This window comes from Macrotis lagotis, chromosome 2, assembly GCF_037893015.1.
Source record: "Macrotis lagotis isolate mMagLag1 chromosome 2, bilby.v1.9.chrom.fasta, whole genome shotgun sequence".
Taxonomy (NCBI): domain Eukaryota; kingdom Metazoa; phylum Chordata; class Mammalia; order Peramelemorphia; family Peramelidae; genus Macrotis; species Macrotis lagotis.
The window spans coordinates 22,193,371-22,215,615 of NC_133659.1; the positions used below are offsets into that span (position 1 = coordinate 22,193,371).

Consider the following 22,245-nt stretch of genomic DNA (forward strand, 5'->3'; position numbering starts at 1 on the left):
GATAGATTTTGGTTCAACAGAACTGTTGAATCTTGGGGTATAAAAAGCCCCTTTCTTGATAAAGGCCAACATCTCCTTAGAGATCTTACCTGGGGCAAAGAGAGGCAGTTCTAGGGGAGAGCAGGGTTTAACCCCAGAGATTCCTTCTACTATCTGCTGCTCCATGTTATCTCCTCTAAATTTTGTGCTTATTATATTAAATTACCTTATTATTTTTTAAATTTTTATTTATTTAAGGCATTAGGTTTAAGTGACCTGCCCAAAGTCACACAGCTAGGTATTCATTAAGTATCTGAGGCTGGATTTGAACTCAGGTCCTCCTGACTCCAGGGTTGGTGTTCTATCCACTGTAGCACCCAGCTGCCCCTAAATTACACTATTATTAAAGAAATCTAAGAAGTAACTTTAAACAGAAGCTCAATACCATTTCTATTGTAGAGAGAACTTTTATTTTTACATGTGTTAGATAAAATGTCCCCTGAGCCACCTCAGGGATTCAATTGCAAATATTTCATTGCATAGGGTGAAGTTTGCTTTAATATGACTCACAGCCCCCCCTTACTTACTTATTTCTTACTACTTACTTACTTCTGGGAGCTCTGTTATTTTTGAGAAAAGAAGGTACATGAATCCCTTGGTTGAGACATTGAAGTCATATCTGAGTCCTTGTGACCCCATTTGGGGTCTTCTTGGCAGAGATACTGGGGTGGTATGCCATTTCTTTCTCTAGGTCATATTTTAGATGAGGAAGCTGAACAACCCGGTGAAGTGACTTGCTCACGGTCACACAGCTAATGGACTAGGAAAATTCTAGGATCCTTTCTAACTCTAAAATCCTGTGAAAGTATTTCCTGTAATCAGATTTAGATTGGGAATCACAGATTTTAGAACCTGAAAAGAATGAACCTGAAAGTTTTCACATAAGAAGAAATGGAGATCAGAAGATTTAAAGGCCTTGCCTTGGATCATCGTCTGATCAAAGCATAAGGGAGGATTTGAACTCATTTACCTGATTATCTTCTAGCCTCAGTTTCTCTCATTGTAAAAGAGGGGGTATTTGTCTAAGTGAGCCCTAAAGTCTATCCAGTTCTAAATCTGAACTGATGGTGCCAGAAAGCAAGGTCTAAGAAGTTCCTTGTCTTATGTGGCATTTAATTGGAAGGAAGCATATCAAAATGGCAGCACTATTCTGTCCCTCCCTCCCTCCCTCCCTTCCCCTTCCCTGCAGAACCCAAGATTTTAAATAAAATATTTCCCTCTATTTGGTTGGGAATTTGTTGATTTTGGCTTTCTTTCCATCACAGCAGGGAAAAGAGGAAGGAAGAAGACAGATTCTTGTCTGTCTCAAAAGGAGATTGTTGGGGTACTTAAAAAGAAGGGTGATATAACTGCATAAGCATTTAAGAAATTAGAGTGGTTTTTGGAAAAGGGCAGGGTAAGAAAATAATCTAGATAAACAAGGCAACAGGACAGTCAATGTTCACTGAACTTTGGTTGAAGCAGTCCACGTTGGGAAGCGGACAGGATGCCTTAGTTTGGAACACTAGCTGTGGGACCCTGGTCAGGTCACTTCCCTGCTATGAGCCTCGATTTCCTCATTTTTCAGCTGAGGGAGTTGGATAAGATGTCGATCAAGAGGCAGCTAGTTGACTCCATGGAGAGAGCACTGGGCTTGGATGCAAGAAGACCTGAGTTTGAATTCTTCCTGACAAATGTAATAACTGTATGACTCTGGGCAAGTCACTTAACTACTGTCTGCCTCAGTTTTACTCAACTGTAAAGTGAGGATAAGAATAACTTAGGGCCTGCTGCTCAGTAGGCACTTTATAAAAGCTTATTCCCTTTCCCTCATGCAACAATGACTGTGCTATTAGTGAGGATGTGAAGGAGGCAAATAACCAAAAAGTTATTACTGCCGTCAGGAAACATTCTAATGGGAAGACAACATGTAAGTAACTAGTTTCATTTAAGATATATAGAGTAAATGAAAAGACTATGAAAAGGGAAGGCATTGGCATCCGAGGAGGGGCTGGGAAAGACCGGAAGAACATACAAAGTCTTGAAGGAGGCCAGAGAAACTGAGACAGAGATGAATGGAATTGGAGGTGGGGTGGGGTGTTGTAGCATTTCGGGTATAGGAGACAGATAGAAGGTTGTATTGAGATCCAGCTCTAATAGATGATAGTAGAATCTAGAAAGGACCTTTGCTTACCCACATGAGAAAATTGAGGCTCAGTAGAGGGGGGCTAACATCTTGCCAGAGGAGTGCTTCCTAAGCACCCCGGCACACACACTTTTTAAAAATCCAAGAGATGTTTTAACCAATGAATGTAAACTAAAAAAAAGCAGACATTTGATTGTTAAGAAAATTGTGCTTTATTTAATGACCATTATTTTTAGAAATTCACTCCTTCTGTCCTGCTTCTCCCTTACCCTTTGGAAGTCGAGCAAAACTGGATTTAGGGAACGAGTTTGTTATGCCTCATTGAACTCACCTCACCATAACCTTTTGCTCTAAGAAGGCCGGAAACCCTCTGTGAGAGATGCCCAGCTATTTTTTAGGCTGGGTCCAGTTCTTCATCTGGGGCCGAGACCAGCCTTCAGTCACTGGCTGATACGGCTTCATCTTGGTGGAGCCTAATTGTGCTGTTTCCCCAGTTTATTAGTTTCCAAATGTTGTGCCAGCATTTCAGGGGCAGGTAGGGGAGACTTCCCCTCAGCATGCTCTTTGGCAGTCGGCCATCCCTCCCAGATTATATTGCTAGCTGTTTTCAGAGAGGGATCAGCATGAAGGCATTTTTACTGACAGTTAAACTTAAGAGAGGCAGGCATTGGTGACCAGAGCAGGAATGGAGGCTGTGGGATGAGGAGGAGGCCACAGCAAGGGGTGGGGATTCAGAATAGCCATCTATTAAGGAGAAGGGTTGGTTTTATTACTCTGGTATTAAAAACATTTAGCATAACGGGTCAAATCCTAGCGCTGCTGTAATTTGGGGGCCTTCTCGGCCTAGGTGTGCCAGGTGATCTTGGGCCATCACGATCTTGCCCTTCTTGAGAGAGGTGGGAGACTTTTGGACAAACTTATCCATGGGCAGTTTTCACCAAGAGACTTTTCAAGAGTGAGGATTACAAGGAGCTAGCCGAGCTTGGATCCCAATGTTGATTTACTACATGTCAACTCCGAGGGTCGCCTCTGAGACAGGAGAAAGAAAACAAATAATTAGTTGTTTATTAATGGCCTGAGCGGGAGGACCTACTGAAGAAACTGAGTTGGGCAGGGTCACCGTGGACTCCTCAGCACACAGACCGCCTTGAGGCCAGGGCACAGATGCCTTTGCAGTTCTAGAGGAAAGTGGTTTTTCCTGACTACAGCAAAAAATGAGAGTAAACAGGAGCCGATGGAATGAGGGCCCCTCATCACAAAGATTTCAGTGTGGGGGGAAAGAATGCCAGCCTCGGAGAAGGATTCCTTTTTGTTCAGTAGGTAGGACAGAAGAATAGTGATCACTGGCATGTATGCATCACCTTCTGGGTGGCAAAGCTCTTTACCATCAAGCCCTCATTTGAGACTTTTGCTTCAGGAGGCCTTTCTAGGCTGTGAAGTCCTTCTTTCTCTAGTGTATGTATACTCATTTTTGTGTATGGTATCTTAGAATGTAAGCTCCTTGAGGGCAGGAACTGTTTTTGCTTTGTCTTTGTATCCTTTGATGCAAATGGGGGCCTAATAAATTTTTCTTGATTGATTGACTATTTGAGCCCTGAGAAGTAGGAATAATAGGGATTTTTATCTTCATTTTACACTTGTTGAAACTGAGGCTCAAGGGTAGTTACCTGACCATGGTTAATTCTAATTAATGACAGGAGTGGAACTAAAAGTCATAAATTCCAAGTTGTAATCCTTATATAATTGTGTGTGTGTTTATATAGATATAGATATATATATATATACATACACATATATATATTTTTAAGATTTTTGAGGTTAGTCCCTCATGAAAACAAAGTGAGGCATGTGCCCCTTATATAGATGGAGGCAAAGTAACATAGAAACAATACAGTGACGGAATAATGCTTGGGACAGATACAAAGTCAGTAATCAACTCAGTTTTTTGGTTTGTTTTTGTTTAACTGAGTTACCATAGCCTGCCTCCTGTGTCCCTTGGGGATGTGAAAAGACTTAACCTTCCCCTTGTAAACAGTGTGACCTCCTGCTATAATCTGGGCAGGATTTGTGGGCTGATTTTGCCCCTGTGCCCACTACACACCTAGCAACTGGCTAGACATAGGCCCCTTTGGAAGGTATCTCAGAGGAACTTTTTCAGTCATACTTTGGAATGGTGATGATGATGGTGGTGGTAGTGATGGTGGTGGCTAGAATTTATATAACACTTTAAGGTTTATATTATTGTTAGATGGATAGATGAATGGGTAGATGGTTGGGTAGATGGATGTGTATATAGGTAGATAGGGAGAATGATAGATATACGGAGAAGAGAGGGAGGAGGAATGGAGAGAGTGGAGGAGAGAGAAACAGTTTTGTATTATGTTTTATCACTGTTGCAACAATCCTGGCAGGTAAAGCTATTATCTTTATTTTTTAAGTTGGGGAAACTGAGGTATGGAAAAGTTATGCAATTTTCCAGGGTCATACAACTCATATGTGACTAAGGAAGAATTCAAACTCAGGTCTTCCTGACCCAAGTCTAGTGCTGCCCAACTGCCCCTGAGAAGGAAGTCCAGATATGCCCATCTATTATTTCCGTTGTGGTTGTAGACACACTGTCTGCTTTCCACAGCTGTGTCACCCAGAAAGGGCAAGAGGCCTGTCCACATGCAGGGAAAGGAAGTACAAAAGGGATCTTTGTGGTGAGTGGACAGTTGAATGCTGCTGTTTCTGGCTTGTGGTTGAAATCAGGAAATATCCAAGGTTGTACTTTGGAGCTAAGACAAGAGGGACCAGGCATGTGTTTCATCAGATGGCCTCTCCATTTGGTATACATTTGGTGTGTTTCACTGCTTAGCTTTACTATCATGGAGTCCTGGATTGTCAGAACCTAGAGAATGATAGACCTGGGAGGGGTCTCAGAAGAGGGGATGTCAGAGCTGGAAGGGAGTTTAAAAGCCAGTAAGTCCAGACTCCATTTTATAGGAAAGGAAACTGGGGCCTAAAAGTGGGATCATGACGTGCCCAAGGTCACTCAGGTTGTAAGTCAGCAGCCAGGATCTGCTGCTAATACTCTCAGAAAATTGACCAAAACTTTAAGAGATTCCATGACTTTCCCAACTTCTTTCACACAATCGGAATGTGTCATTGGTCGAGCTTGAAATTGTATTTTTCCAACCCCCAAAACTGACCCTGTTTCTACAGGCCTCTTGAACTCTAATGTAATACTTAGTATTTCTGGCATAGGTAGTTCTTAGTTACAAGGTCTTGGCCATAATGTTCTTCATGTCTTAGTTTTCCCGTGTGTTAAAATGGATCCATTGGACTAATATTTCATAGGTCTCTAGACCTAGCTTCCAATGTTAGCCAATGTCCCTCTTTCCAGTCCTAGGAGAACTCTTCTGTAGTTCCGCCTCTTCTGTCCCCTCCCCCCCCAAGTCCTCTCTTTCTGTTTCCCACCCTTTCTTCTCTCCTAAATTTTTTGACCCTGTGTAATGGTCCTGTCGTTGCTCTCCTCTTTCTATTTCAGATCATTACAGGAGAGTTCTACCGAATCTATTACCTGAAGGAGAAATCTCCATCTGTGATCCAGAACCCGTATGTGGCCGCACTCTACAAGCAAGTGGGCTGCTTTGTCTTTGGCTGCGCCATCAGCCAGTCCTTCACAGACATCGCCAAGGTGTCTGTAGGCCGCCTGCGGCCCCACTTCCTGGAAGTCTGTAATCCCGACTTCAGCAAAGTCAACTGCTCAGTGGGCTACGTCCAGATCTATGAGTGCCGCGGAGATGACAGCAAGGTCCAGGAAGCCAGGTATGAGGGTGGAAGGTTGTGTCTAGAAAAGGACAAAAGCAGAACCCCAAACACAGATAAGGATGGATGTCCTCTGCCAGGCCCAGGCTCAGTTGGGGAATAAGCATTCACTTAGCATCTGCTGGAGACCAGACATCATGTGAAGGGTTAGCAATACAAAGGCAACATACTCCCCGCTCACATAGAGCAAATAGTGGGGCAACAGAGACCACGTGCAAACAACTCTGTATAAAGCAGATGAATGCAGACAATAAAATAATCAGAGAATCCTATTACCTTCCTGGGTATTTTAGAAAAAGCTTAGACACAAGTGTAGATTCTGGGTGTGTGTGTGGGGGAGAATCCTACCAGGTAATAACTTTGGGACCCTGGGCAAGTCACTTAATTTCTGAGCCTCAGTTTCACCATCTGTGAAATGGAACTAATGTTACTCCTAGCACCCACTTCACTGGGTTGTTCACTTTATACCTTAAAGGAACCTTCTTGAGGCCAGAGACTCCCCCTTTCACCCCCTGCCTAGCACTTAACACAGTGGTTTAAGTGACTTGTACAAGGTCAAATATTAAGTGTCTCGGAGGCAGAATTGGAACTTAGATCTATTTGGTATGAAGTCTAGTGCTCTGTTATAACAAGTGAGGATTAGTTGAAGGAACTAAGGATATGTAGCCTGCAGAAAGGAAGTCTCCGCAGGTAGAGGAGAGGAGAGGGACATGATCATTTCTTTTTTCAACTGTCTAAGCTATCATGGAAGAGATCGGACTTGTTCTGCCTGGTCCTACAGTACAAATGAATGAGTGGGTGGAAGCTATGGAAAAGCAGACATACTTGATAATAATTATTTTAGTGGTTATTAGTGAATTAATTAAAAATTATTACAATATTAATCTAATAAGTAAGTGTGATGGGTTACCTCAGACATGGTAGTTTCCCCCACTTTGGTGGTCTTCAGATCCCCAGTACTGATCTGAAGTATGTTACAGTGGGAATTCCTTTTGAGTGGGTTCAATTAGTTAAGGTGATTTTGTGAATAAAATTAGTGTGTTTGTCTTCTTTTTTTAAAATTAATTAATTTATTTATTTTGAATTTTACCATTTTTCCCCTAATCTGGCTTCCCTCCCCCCCACCCCCCACAGAAGGCATTCTGTTAGTCTTTACATTGTTTCCATGGTATACATTGATCTCAGCTGAATGTGATGAGAGAGAAATCACATCCTTAAGGAAGAAACATAAAGTATAAGGGATAGCAAAATTATATAATAAGATAACAGTTTTGTTGGGTTTTTTTTAAATTAAAGGTAATAGTCCTTGGTCTTTGTTCAAACTCCACAATTCTTTCTCTAGACACAGATGGCATTCTCCATCGCAGATACCCCAAAATTGTGCCTGATTGTTGCACTAATGGAATGAGCAAGTCCATCAAGGTTGATCATCCACCCCCATGTTGCTGTTAGGGTGTACAATATTCTTCTGGTTCTGCTCATCAGTGTGAGTTTGTCTTTAGTATGACACCAACTGTATACCAATGTAAGGAAGCATCCGTTGATTGAGTACAAGAATCGAGCTCCTGTGTGATTTAGGAAGCCCTATATTTACCTGTCCTCTCCCAACTGACTCAACTAAAATTTCCTTTACCTTTCTCTCTTGTAGGAAGTCCTTCTTCTCTGGTCATGCCTCCTTCTCTATGTATACCATGCTCTACTTGGCGGTAAGTACTCAAGACTGACCATTGGCTTGCTTCATTTTGGTGTTGTTACCCATAGGACAATTGAGTGGTTTCATCTGAAATGAAAATTCAGAAAAAATATTGGATGAGTAGTCAGAAACCTCTTGTTCCTGCTATTGATGTTGGGGAAATCCAACTCAACTTTCTTCTCTAAAATTAGGGATTGGATTAGATCACTGAGGGTCCTTCCATTTAAATTCTGAACCCAACAGACATGCCTCCTTCAGGTCAACAAACATGGATCTATTGCTATTGAGGGCAAAGTATTCCCCTGACTTGCTTTGTCTCTTTTAATAAGGTAGAATTCATTTGTGTTCATCAAGGGGGTGGATTCTCGGTAGATTACTGTTTTCTTGGACTGTGGTTAAGCCACTACCCATGATTAGTTTCTATATGTAAAATGAAGAAAGAAGCTTAAGGGAAATAAAGTCCTATTAATTTATAAAGGATGATTAGTATTCAGATGGTTCAGGTGACTGAACCTTAAATGTGATTTCTATTTATCAGCCGGCTAGATGCCACTGACCAGACCTGCTTCCTGAGGCTGATGCCAGATCCAAATTGTGTGGGCTTTTCTGTTTGTCTTTGCCCCAGACTTTCGACTCTGCCCTTCCTTTCATCTCCCAGTGAATGAGGCAGGTGTGCATAGGAACTTCCTGCCTTTGGCCCTCAAATAGACCTCACTGAGGGGTCTGAGGAGGTCAGACACAGAGATGGGAGGGGAAAATCTGGTGGAAAAATGAACATTTGTTTTGGATTTGTTTAAAAAAGCATTTTTAGGGATTTGAAGAAGAGAACAGGAGAAGTTGTTTTGTTTTGTTTTCCAAACCTTTATAAAGTGGGAGGCCCCTGAGTTTCCTGCTATCTTAGATATGAAACTGAAAAGCGGACCCCAACTTAAAAAAACATGAAACACAGATTTCATATTTTTTTTGAGTACTAGCACACCTTTCTCTTTTTCTTTCACTCTGTTTTTTCTTTTCTCTCCTTTGTCTCTCCCTCTTCCTCCCCCCTTCTCTTTTGATCCTTTCTTTCCCTCTCCCTCTCCTTTCCTGCCTTTTTCTCCCCACCCTTCTCTGTCTCTGTCTGTCTGTGTCTGTGTCTGTGTCTATGTCTCTCTCTCTCTCTCTCTCTCTATCTCTCTCAATTCTATTCCAAAATAAAGCTCTACCCACTGCTCACTTTGACTGGGGGACTAGAAATTATTTTTCTAATTTAATTACCTTCTGGCAAGAGGGAAGGGAATGCTGCTCAGGTGTTGGGGCTGCCTTGCTGATCTTTTCTGGATGCAATCAGAACAAACGATTTTCACTGAAAGGAAAACCCCTTGAATGTCTTTTCCCTCCCAGAATTTCCCTTCTTTTACTTTCAGGAACAAGTGAAGAACACCTCTTGGGAAGTGTTCCGTGCGTAGGTTTCCGTAGGGAATAGAGCTTTTTTTTCAAATTTATTATACAGACTCCCATGTTTTTCTTTTGGCCAATTGTGATGCCAGCAAGAACTTTAGTGGGGTGGGGAGTGGGACAGGTTTCTGAATATATGATTCCTTTAAGACCATTGAGCCTTCTCCCCCCCATCTCTCCCCCCAATTTGCTCCTGTTTCTCTGAGGGGGGAATGATATTAATCATATTTACTCAGTCCTTTAAGTCTTGAAGTGTTATTTCACGTGATCCTTACTCTAACTCTGACGGTAGGAATTATTATTATTTCTATTTTACAAATGAGGAAATTGAGACTGAAACTTGCTTAGGGTCACACAACTCATATCTAAGTTGGGATTGAGAACCTAGTTTGGTCTCCAAAGTCATTTTGGAAATCATCTCATTCAAATCTCCTCCTGTCACGAGGACAGAAGAAAAGGAGAAGTCAATGGGAACAGTCATGACTTCCATAGTGACCCCTGACCCTTTACTGGGCACATCCCCCTCTTGATGTCCTCGGTATTAGACCATAATCTGAAAAGGTGTTTTTTGGGGGGTGTTTTTGCAACAGCTGTGTCCCAAACATTTAATTATTTCTGGGCATTGAAGGAGGATGAGGTTAGACTATGGAGGAGGTTAATGTTAATTAAAAACAACAACCCCCCCAGAAACTTACATCTGCCCTAGCTAAGCATCATGCTGTCCACAACCTAGCAGTGTCCTAGCTGGGACCGGGTTGTGTTTCTTCCCCAGGAGAGGGTTGGCTCATTTGGCGGATGTGGGCTTGATTTGGCCTTTGGTCTTTCATGCCAGTTGTAGGAGGGGTAGGCAATTGAAATCCTTTGATTCCTGCCAGCAGCCCTTACTGACCTACTATGTGCAGGGTCTGGCCAAAGAGAGATGGTGGCCTCAATAGGTGGAAAACAGATGTTTGGGCTAGGAGTTAGAAGACCTTATTTAAAGGCCAAAGTTCCCTACTACCTTATCTGAGTGATCTTGGAAAAGTCCATTCAATAAGCATTCATATTTATCATTTTTATTCTGGTTTATATTGCTTAGTACCTATGTGAACTTGGGCAATCTGACTTTCCTCCATCTCAGTTTCCCTACCTGCAAAATTAGGTGTTGGATCTAAATGACCTTTATAGGGTCGTTTTTACCCTGGGATTCTGGGATACCCCAATTTCCAGTGGGGTAGAGGGCTGGAGAAGACACTAAAAAGTGTGGAATCTTGGAAGGCCTTCCATAGGAGATGACATTGGAGTCAAACTTTGAAAGATATAGGGATTCTACTAGGTGGAGGGAGGTTTGAGGAAGGGAGATTAGTTCTACCTGAGCATGAGATTCATGAAGGAGGTACAGAATCACCTCTAAAAGCTTCCATTTCATTTGTAGAAAGAATAGACTGGATGAGATGATCTCTAGTTCCTTATAGTCTGGAGCACAGAGAGGGCAAGTGTTTTGCCCAAAGTCACACAGCCCATCACTTGGAACTTACATCCTCCTCCTAAGCCTTGTCTTTTTATCTCCCATCATTCATTCAAAGAGCATCACCATCAGGGTCACCCTTGGTTCACTCCTTCCCCTGCCTGCCTTTGTATCCAAATGTTTCTGTCAGCTGGACTGTGGATGCACAGGAGAGTTTGGCCAAGGCCTCCAGAACAGGGTAGCAGCCAAATTCTGAGAACCTTGGGCTTGTGTGATTTAGTCATGGTGGATTTGTCCCATATGGGTGGAATAACATACAGCCTGCATCTGGTATCTTCTCTCTGGTCTGAATGAGCCCTCTACTTTCCAAATTGGAAAAAAAAATCCATTTCATTCCCAGAGAAAGAAACAAAGAGGGATGATTTCCAAAATCTAGGCAGAATGGGTAAAAGGGCAGAAATTGCAAGCAGGCACATTTAAAGTTAATGTTAGCAAAAACTTCCTAAGAATTAGAGTCATTTCAATGTAAAGTGACTGCCCTAGGGGAGGGTATGAGGTCCAGCATTGGGGGGGGGGTGTCTTCAAACAGAGGACAGGTAATCTGTGGAGGGCCTGACATAGGGGTTCTTCTGCATCAAGTATGGATTGAGCAGGAGACCCCTAAGGTCCTCCTTCATACTAAGATTCAGAGATTCTGATTTTATTCTCCCTTCTTCTGCCATTCCCATAATGCATTAGTTCTCTCAAATTAACTCCTTTAGCGCTAGTTCAAGCAGGGAAGGACCTGGTGGCTCTATGTTCTAACTCTTGGAAAAGAGTCCTGAAGTCTGGGAGACCTGGGTTCAAATGTGCTCAAATTCTGACATGAATTAGCAGTATGGCCTTGGACAAGTCATGTGACTTCTGAGGCTGTTTCCTCATCTTTAAAATTGGGGGGGGGGGCAGGGAGAGTAAATTATATTCTGGCCTCCAAAGTCCCTCCTAACTCTAAATCTATAATCTTGTCCTGCTACCTATGATCCCTATGAATCCATTGACTGGAATTCTGAGGTAGCATCTTTAGATCCGAAGCAGGATTGTTGTCATTTTCCAGCTTTATCTTGACCAGCTTATGAGGCCTCTGGGACCTTTAGATGTTTCATCTGTAAAGTGAAGGCACTGATTAGTGGGTCTCTAAAGTCTCTTCCAGTTTCATGGTGCCCCATCTTAGGTTGGATTTCCCAAGTTCAGATATGCTCAGATCTCTAGTTCAGAGATGTGGAATCAAAAACTAATGAATGTTTGTTAAATGTTGGAGAAGAATGACTGACTGACTGAATGAATGAATGAATCAGTCAATCGATTTATATTGACAAAATATCTACTCTTTGCTCCATGGGTTAGGTAAAGATTGACAGAGTTGGCTGTTTTTTGCTGGTATAGTCTGTGAAAACCCAAGGTCACCTTCAAACTTCCTTGGGGGGATTGTGGAATGGAGGGTTGGGAGACTTCAATGATAAGGTGTAGGGAGTGGTTCCAAACTGACTGGTCTGGAGGAAGTAGAGTGGTAGGTGGGATTAATGACAAAGAGTCTATTCTTTACTGTTTGTAGCCCTGGCTATCCCCAGGCTGATGGAGGCAGGGTGAGGGATGGGAAACATTTCCAGGTTCCATCCATCTGCAAATCATTTAATGGGATACAAGAGCTTTAGCTGTGATACTATTCAGGAGTCCAAAGGTAAACTATTTCTATTCTGACTACTGTGTCTAGGACTGGGGTCAGGCAAGGGAGACCCCAACCGCAAAAGTAGATGGGACATCCCAGTAACAATACTGAACTTGGATGCCAAAGACCCAAAGTAGTCAGGCCCCCAACTATGTTTCTTGTTGCCCAGGAAAGGCTCTGCACTTTAGCTTCTTCATCTTACAGCAGTCGTGAGAATCAGATGAAACTCTGTGTGTGTGTGTGGTGTGTGTGTGTGTGTGTGTGTGTGTGTGTGTGTGTGTGTGTGTTTCAAACCCTAAAGTTCTATATAAATGGCAACTATTATTCGTTATTATTTTTTAAAACTAGACAATTGAACTAAATTACCTCTTAACTTTAAAACACATTTTACAATTGCCCTAAAATATTTATTAAATTGTGTGTATCAGGTTTTGTTTAAGAAGGCAGTACCATCTTTTTTGGAAGATTTTCAATTCATCATCTCAGAACTGGGAAAGAATCCCTTGCTATTTTTAGCCCTGCCTCTACCTACTCAGAAATTCTCTCTACAACTTTGTGGATCGGTCTGTCTGATGTTTACCCCTGACCTAATTGAGATTCTTTGTGACTTCCCTCCATCCCTCCCAAATCTGCTTCCGGCATCAAACTGAGTCAGTATTTTCCTTTCTAACTTATCAAATTCTAAGGACCTCTCCCTGCCCTCTCCTCAGAAAAAATGCAGATACTTTCCTGATCTTTAGAACTGGAAGAAATCATAGAGATCCTCCCAAGCTCCTCATTGTATTGATGAGGAAATAATTGGAACACCCCTGAATTTTTAAGGCAAATATTTCATGCCAATCAACATTGAATGGCTTCAGAACTTTCAGCTGGGGCAATAATGGGAGACCCAACTTCAGAATGGAGGGATGGATGGATGGATGGATGGTTTCTCTATGCTGTCCATTTATTTTTCTAGGAATTTTTTCCCTCTGTAAAGTATGTAGGTTGAAAGAGTTCATCTCCAAGGGTCTTCTAGCCTTGCCATTCGTGTTCTAAGATTTCCTCTAGTTCTAATAATATTCAGCATCTAAGGTCCCTTTCATTTCTTTCATTCTGTCTGTCCTCATCTTTTGTGCTCTCAGATCTTGACTTTAGTATTCTCAGATCCCATGTTTTAAGCCCCTCTCTTCTCTAAAATCTTGATACAGTAGTGACTGAACGGGTCCATAAGAGATTTGTTTCCCCAAAAGTATTTATTCCCCTGGGTGGAAGGTAAGGACCCCTCTTCTTCTGTGCTTACAACCTAACCCCGTAATTATGGTCTTGGCCCTAACTTGATCACTTTGTAGAAGGAGGTAGTTTTGGTGTTAGGGACTATGGTTTCAGAGGACCTGGGTTCAAATCCTAGCTCTATTGCCTTCTAGCTTTGGGACTTTGGGCAAATGACTTCGAAGTAATCAGTAAAAAAAAAAAAGTCTAGTTTAGACAAACTAGAGAGTGTCTTTATTTGGAAAAGGAAATTAATCCTCCCTAGCAGGAAAAACATCTCTGGCAGGCCGAATTTAAATTTCTGGATGTGTGTTCCTGGGCAAGTCTCTTAAATTTGGTGCATCAGTCTGCATTGGTAAATTCTGTATTTCCTTACCCAGAACTCCCTGTGGTCAGAATTACCCTTGCAAAAAAAGGAAAAGAAAAACCCTCTTTTCTCTTTTCTCTCTCCTTTACCTCTCTCTCTTTTTCCCTCCCTCTGTCTTTGTCTATCTCTATCTCTGTCTCTGTCTTGAAACTTGAATGAGATCGAAGATGAAAGCTGCTACATCATCTATACTGTTATTCCTACATAGATACTCAAAGTGGATTTTTCCCTCAGGTGTCCTTCATTCATTCTTTTTCTCTTCTTTTCTAGCTCTTATTATTATGCATCAGTCTCTTGCAATTTATTTATCTAACCCTTAGGAATTAGAGTTCAGAAACCCTTGAAAGTCTGAGGCCTGGAGAGAGAGAGAGAGAGAGAGAAAGAGTGTGAGTGTGTTTTAGGGGATGGGGATCAGAATGAACGTGTCCTCCCAAAAGTTGCTACAAGCTGAATCAGGGAAGCCAGATAAGACTCACTGATTGCTCAGAGGGGAAGTCCAACCCAAGGGAAGGGAAGTGAGTATGGGACAAAGGTTTCCCAGGAATGGCTTCTTGGGGGTGGTGTGGGTTGAAGGCTGAAGAGATGAGTCCAGTGCCTTTGGAATTTCTGACCAGAATCCATGAGCTATAGGACAATTTCATCCTCAGGATCTTATTCAAACATCTACCTCAGCGACTTGCTAGCTGTGTGTCTCCAGGAGAACCTTTTAACCTTTTCCAGCCTCAATTTCCTCTTTTGCAAAGTAAGGATAGTAATAATCTTTACCTCACGACATAAAGCATTTGTGAATCCTAAAATGTGCTCACTGCTCTTAGCTGTCTTGTTATTCCTTCTACCCATTTCTCTTAGTTGTGTTCTTCTGATCAAGCAAAATTTAGCTAACCTCTTGGCTCCAAATCACTTGCCAGTTGCCAGGTCATCATTTCTGGGGGAATTGAGAGAGAGCTTATGGCTTAGAATAAAAGGGGCCTTGGATCTTAGGAGGAAAGTAGCTTTCCCAGGTTCACCTGGGCAGTATAGAGCAGAACAATCCCCCTACTTCAGATTCTTTTTTCATGGCCCCAGGGTGCCTCTTTCCAGTTCTTTAAATTTTCCTCCAAGCCCAGGACTCAGTTGGTCTGATTTCTCCTTATTTCCATCCCCCTCCCCACCTTTCCAAAATTAGGTGGGACTTCTTGACATCTGTTATCCTAGTGATCTGGTCATGGAACAGTGCTTCCCTCTTTGGCTTTTGGTCCACTGATCTGAGACCGGATGGGCCAGAAGAGCCCCTGGGAATGGCCTAGATTGTAGATGATGGCACTCTAGAGTAAGTTTATTTTTCTTTGCTCCACCGGGTTGTCCCTTTCACCTTTTAACTTTGCTAGCTTGATCGCTTGGTTTGAGGCCAGTAGTCCGTGATTAAGAGCAGACCCTATAGGCACACTTGATGATTTCAAGCTCAAGGAGAAACTTGAGATCATCTAATTCAGTGTCCCCATTTATAATGAGGAAACTAAGACCCAGGGAGAGGAAATAATCAAGGACACACAGCAGAATGAGATTTTAAGCTCAGAATTTATGAATCCAATTTCAATCTTAATATCTGACCAGAGGGTCAGTTCTCTCACCTGGACAAAATCACATGGTGTCTTGATGTTTCTCAAATATTTTGTTGTGTTTTTTTAATAAATATACTTAATATATCAAATTTAACACATAGATTTAAATATTTTCTTTAAATTATCTAAATATTTTATGTTTTAGAGACATTTCAATGGGAGTTTTCCTTTTTCCATCAAAATTGCTTGATTCTACCTCATCTGTTTTATTTCCCTGCCTTCTTTGCAACATAATTTCGGTTTGTATTTGGTTGGTTTCTCGCTTAGTGCAGAATTTAATTTTTTTGGTATCGATGAGGGACCATTCATTGTCTTAACTTTGCTGTGTAATCTTAGGTCACTTCTCTTTCTCTACACTTCAGTTTTTTTTTTCCTATTGAAGGAATGTTTTTGAAGAGAAAATATGTTTCCTTCCAAACCAATTATTTTATACAACTGAGATTTTAGGTTCTCAACGTTCTGTGTTCTGTGAACTAGCAGCTATGTTCTAACATTTTATGTTCTGTGTTCTGGACTTTTGGACCCCAGTCATCCCCTGTTCTCTGGGCTCCTTTCCAGTTCTGATATTCTCTGTTCTCCATTCATAGAACTTTTTGAGCCCTGTCTCCATCTCTGCCTCCTTCCTCAGAGACCAGCCCTGCTCATGCTGCCTGAGCCCTCTGTCACACCAGGACCTCATGACCCTGCCCCTCCTCCCCTCCCCAAGCTGCTCTGCCAGCTTCCTCCTCCTGCCTGCCACAGGAAGGTGGCCATTTGTCTGGGGAAGGGCACCGTCCTGCTCTATCTTTAGCCTCTCCTGCCCTGGCTCCCTTCCGACTCCTCTCCTCGCCCCCTTCTTTCCTCTCCCATCCTGTCCTGCCTTCTTCACTTTGATTTGAGGGAGGAAGTTGCCATTTGTCCGGTTGTCTCTTCCCTTTTGCTTCCCATGTTCCCACAGGAACCTGGGAAGTGGGTTGTGGCCCAAGGTTAAAACGGAAACTCCGTCCAGATAACTTCCAGTGGACAATAACCAAATGACGTCACTTCTGCTTTTCTTTTTTGCTTCAGACAAAGTTCTCACCCACTTTTCTTCTTCAGGTGACTCCCCTTCCCCCCCCAACACACAAACACACACACACACACACACACACACACACACACAATTTGTCCCTGTCCTACAAAGCATTTTAAATCTCTCTTTTATTTCTGATTATATCATCTCTTCCAGTCTTATTTGATATTATTCAGATCCAATGCACTTCCATCCTGCATATGACTAACCCTCTGTGGCTATAACTTTGATGATGAATCAGAGCACAGATTCTTTTTTTTTTAAATCAGGATTTTATTTGATTATTAATAAAATATAATTTATAAAGTGGGGAAGTTAGGTGGCACAGTGAGTGAAGTTCTGGGTCTGGAGTCAGGAGGACCTGAGTTCAAGTCTGGATTCAGTCAGTTAATAGCTGGGTGACCCTGGGCAAGTCACTTAATTGTTTGCCTCAATTTCCTAACCTACAAAATGAACTGGAGAAAGAAATGGCAAACCACTCCAGTATCTTTGCCAAGAAAATCTTCAGTTGAGTCATAAAGGGTCAGGCTCAACTGAAAGAACTGAACAACAATTTATAAAACTCCCATTTCTAGCACTTCCTGATATCTAAAGCACCCACCTCCAAATAATCTTATACGATGGGTACGATAAGGATGGTTGTACCCATTTTGGTAGTATAATAAATGAAACTGACGCCAAGAGGTAAGGTTTCAGTGAATATGTGATCTCATCCACTTCGTGACACCTGTGCTATAACTGTCTACTCTTTTTTCCCCAAAAGTTTTGTCTAGACTCATCATCCAAGAGTTGAGTCCAGGCTCACTGGACTCTACAAGTGTTATTCTTTCTAGGACTGTAGGCAACTCTATCTGGAAATATCTGGTTCTATTTCTCATCATGATGATCCTTATAGGAACCAGATCTAGCCTTGAAAAGGACCTCAAGATCCCATCTAAGTCAATCCCTTATTTAACAGATGAGATCCAGGCAAGTGAAAGGGTTGTCCAAGAGGACACTATGAGTATTAAAGATGAAGCCCAGAATTAGTCCTCAGTAGCCATCTAATCCCTTTTTCACTTTGACACCCCCATCCATCCATCTGACTTCTGGTTAAAGAACCTTCCTTTTATTCTGATGTCCAACGTCTAGAGGCTGCTACTCATGTTATCGTCTTCTCTCCTTTTTTCCAGTTGTACCTGCAGGCCCGCTTCACCTGGAGAGGAGCCCGCCTGCTCCGGCCCCTTCTGCAATTCACTCTGATTATGATGGCCTTCTACACTGGCTTGTCTCGAGTGTCTGACCACAAGCATCACCCCACAGATGTCTTGGCAGGATTTGCACAAGGATCATTGGTGGCCTTCTGCATAGTGAGTAGCAACCCTTATTTTATAGTAGACACTTGAGTAATCCATGTTCATTGAATGAATGAATAAATATTGTTTTCAGCATAATAGAAATATGACCAACAATTTCAGTGATCTAGGGAATTCCCAATGCAGATTGATGTCTTGTAAACCTGGAATTTCATTGATATAGGGAACTCCAAAGAGACTTCAACTTCCTTAAGCAGTTAAATATTAGCAATAACTTGTCTTTATATGACCTCACTAGACCATTCTTTTTTCCTATCTGGCCATTGAGACTCTACCAATCATCTGCTGTCCATGCATATACCTTCTCTCCTTTCACCTTTGCAATCCCACTTCTTGCTTAGGGCTCAGTGGTAACATGAGTTCTAGGAAGGGCATACTCTCTGCCTTTGTGAATCCCTAGACTCATTCTACAGATGCGAGAGTTGAAGCCCAGAGACATGAAAGGTTTTGCCCTTGGCTATATCACAGGTGGAATTTGAACCAAGGTCTTCCTGACTTGAGAAGCTGGCAGTGCTCAGTACTTGTTGAAGCATGGAGATGAAGCCTCCCCTTCCATTTTTTTGTTTGGACATGTTTTGATTCAGACCCAAAGGAAACAGCCCTAGAAATGAGTTCCCAGAAGCAGCCCTCCCTTCCCAGAGATGCCCCACTTCCCTGACTCGGGACTTTCAGGTGATAACCATTGTGCTCTCCTGGCATAAGCCTAGGCCCATGCCATCCCTTGCTTAGTGGGAAGCTGACCTCTTTGGCACTGGATTACCTTAATTACATTCTCACACTCCCCCACTTGAACAAAATGCAAACCTTCCTTGTCAGCATCTGGGGGATAATAGAAAGCATTGACCATTGAGTCAAGAACCTGGGTTCCTTCCTCACTAGGTTTTTTGTCTCCTAACTCTGTGATCCTGAATGTAACATAGGCAGAGGATGATAATTACAGAGAGGTACTTGGCAGCTGAGTCTTGGAGATTCACAAAGCATTTTCTTCTCAACATCCTTACAAGACAGGGATTGAAAATGTTCATTATCCTTCTTGGGCAAATAGGGAAATTGAGGCTCAGAAATCCAGTGGTGTGGTGGCCTGGTGAATCACTGCTATAGGTAGGATCTGAACCTTCAGAGAGGTGAGGGCCTTGATGGTTATATGACCCAACCTCGTCTTTTAGAAGAAGAGGTGATAGCTTGGTTTTTGGTTTTTGGTTTTGTTTTATTTTTTGGTTTTTTTGCAAAGCAGTGGGGTTAAGTGACTTGCCCAAGGTCACATAGCTAGGCAATTATTAAGTCTGAGGCTGGATTTGAACTTGAGTCTTCCTGACTCCAGGGCCAGTGCTCTATCTATTGTGCCACCTAACTATGCCAGAGGTAATACCTTGGAAAATGATAGTTGCCTGCCTCTCAGTCCAGGGCTTGTTCCATTCTGGCATGGTCACCCCATTTCTGAGTCCCAGCTTCCTCATCTTCCCAAAGCAGCTATAATCAATCCTCATCTCTCTGCCTGTCGGGTTCTTGGGAAGATCAAATGAGATTGTGAATTGTTCCATGTAAATGTGTGTTCTTGTGTCATTGTGGTTGCTACCCTGGAGTAAAACAAGGGCTTGGCTGGAGCATCCAGTTGGTCAGAGGTTTATTTTCAAGAAGGGAAATGAGGGCCTGGCCTTCCATCCTGTGAAGCTCTGGCTGGCTCCACAGGATGGGAGCCTGACCCAAGGTCAGCTCAGCTCTCTGCACTTGACTTAGTAAGAAGGAAAAAATAATTCTGAGCCTGGACCAAGGAGAGTGGAGTGGTGCTACTGGCTAGTGAGGAAGACACATGGAGTGGTGGAAGGTCCAAGGACTTGATGTGGCTCTGCCATGGACAAGTTTGTGACCTTAAGTAAGTTCCAGCTCCTCTGGGTCTCAATTTGTCCATAGAGCTGTAAGGGAGCTCCAAGTTTTAAGGGTCACGTAGTAAATATTGGGGCAGCATTTGAACCCACGTCTTCCTAACTCCAAAGCAAATGTCCTACCCACTGTAGCAAACTACATGGAGAGAAAGACCTTGGAATTTAATCCTCTCAGGTGTTTAGGAGCATGAGGATTGGAAATACAAGGTTTGACCGCTCATGGCCGGGCCTGGAAAGGTAACCTTCTGCTCATGGCTGAGGCTATTGCTGGGGACTCTTGGAAGCCTTTCCCTGGCCTGGAGACAGTTGGGTCAGGGAATTGCTTTAAGGCCCAGGAGCCTTAGGGAACAGGGTAGAACAATGGCATGCTCTTTCCCCATGGAGGTGGCTTGAGTCCTGTTCTGCAGGTCTGTCTAGACAATGGCCCAAGTTGAAGTGGGTGGGGTCTGATTTCCTCATCTGCTTATTATTCAGTTCTCTCTTTCCCTCTCTCTCTCTGACAGAGATAAGAGTCTGCCAGAGTAGAATACACTCAGGTGTCCATACATATGTATACCCACAGACCTTGCTCTGTTTCCTGATTGGTAACACAAAGCCAGATCAGCTCCTCCCTCCTGGAGAGGTTGGGGAAAAGGGTAAGAACCTTGTTTCCATGGGTTAACCCTCCATTGCATAGGAAATGGTTACCTATGAAATTCATAAAAACACAGTGTCTTTCCTTGACCAGTACTCATGACTCCCCAGATTCCCATGACTCTAGAACTTACTATTTTGTGTGCCAAAAGAAGGGCACTGCCATCCATGATCTCTGACTAGGGAAGAAAGACAAGAAAAAGAGCACTGAAAAAGAATCTCTTGGCCTCATAGAATATCAAAGCTGGGAGGGAGCTTAGAACAGGGAATGTCAGACCTGGGAAGACCTAGAACTGGAAATGTCAGAACTAGGAGGAGCTAGAACAGGGGATGTCAGATCTGAGAAAGGCCAGTCCAGTCTTCTCCTATTGAATTTGAGGAAACTGATTCTCAGGCTTAGAATCCAGTCTTCAGCTACTTGCCCAGCCCAGACTGTACCACACCATGCTGCCTCCCAAGTTTCAGAAAATAGAGAGGCCAAAGCTATTGGCCAAATCCCAGCACTAAAAAGCTTCTGAAGGAAGCCCCATTATTGAGGTCAAAAAGTAATGATAGTAATTGGATCACTCCCATTCAGCTGAATAGAGGAAGCTGGCAAGCAGGGCTTTTGAGTTCCTTTACCATACAGAGGGCCAGATGGGCAGCCAGATTCCCAGGCAATGGACATTTTCCAGACAAACATCCAAGAAACATATTTGTGGGAGGATCTGGTCCTCAAGAAAACTTCTTTTTAGATCATTATAAAGACAATAGAGTATTGTAGCTGGGGTGGGGGAGAGTTAAGGCCAAATGCTGGCCTGTTGGCAAGTTGAGATGGGCTCTTGAGAAAGGCTTCCTGTTGATTCATATCAAATTCAGTTCCATTCCACTTATAAAGCATCCATTACAGGGCCAGACCCTAGACTCAGCAGAATGGTGGACCTTTTCACTAGACCACCTTGCAGACAAACTCAGGATAATTCATATCCAGGACCCAACAGAGTGAATGTTCCAGGTGGAGGACCGATGTGATATAGGAAGCTGTAGGTCTATAATCTCCCTTGGTTTGAACCAGAGAGAGATGTGTTCAGCAGTTCATTCCTTGAACCTCATGTCCCCAGCCTCCCCCAATTCTCCTTTATACAAACTGCTGCCCAGGAACAACTCCCCCATCCCCATATGGGTCTTGAACAGTTGTTGGGTTTTTTTTTTAAATCTAAGTATACAGGACTTTACATCTATCTCCATAAAAGTCCATCTCATTCTATTTGGCATCATTCTCACTTGTGGAGAGCCTTCAGGAGTTTCTATTCCATTCAATCTACTACCAGCTTCCCCTGACTGCTTTGGGTCCCCTGTATGAAGGGAAATTCCATATCTTGAAAATTCAGTGTTATGAGGGAACAATGCCAAAGAAAGACCTGGATTCTTCCTCTGCTTCTTAATTATTATCTGGGGTTCATGAGGTAATTATCTCCATCTGATTTAATACCTCTCTTTTACAGAGGGGGAAGACAAGGCACAGGAACGTGAAAGGATTTGAATTAGAGAGGTAGGAAGCATCTGAGGCAATTAATCTCCTGTAGTCTTCAATTCTTCTGGCTCTGATATGCAAAGATTCTGATTTTTCTTAAAAGATACCAGAGGTTTTGTTTCTAAAACCTTCCCAACACAAAATATCTATTTATATGTGTCTATGTTCTCCTCCAAAAGAAAGTAAGCTCTTTGAGGGCAGGGATGATTTCATTTTTGTCTTTTTAACCTCAAAGACCAGCCCTAACATAATCATAAATGCTTATTGGTTGATTGACAGACAGAATGTGAGCTCCTTGAGGACAAAGGCTGAGTTGTTTGTTTTTCTCTCCATGTCCC

General features: G+C 42.7%; 1 protein-coding gene across 1 annotated transcript in view; it reads left to right on the forward strand.

The window, feature by feature from the left end:
• PLPP3 (phospholipid phosphatase 3) overlaps positions 1 to 22,245 on the forward strand; it is a 77,153-nt gene that overhangs the window by 49,116 nt on the left and 5,792 nt on the right. The window contains exons 3-5 of the mRNA XM_074221343.1: positions 5,694 to 5,974; positions 7,623 to 7,680; positions 17,696 to 17,872. Coding sequence (XP_074077444.1) covers positions 5,694 to 5,974; positions 7,623 to 7,680; positions 17,696 to 17,872 — 516 coding nt within the window. The remainder of the gene's footprint in view (positions 1 to 5,693; positions 5,975 to 7,622; positions 7,681 to 17,695; positions 17,873 to 22,245) is intronic.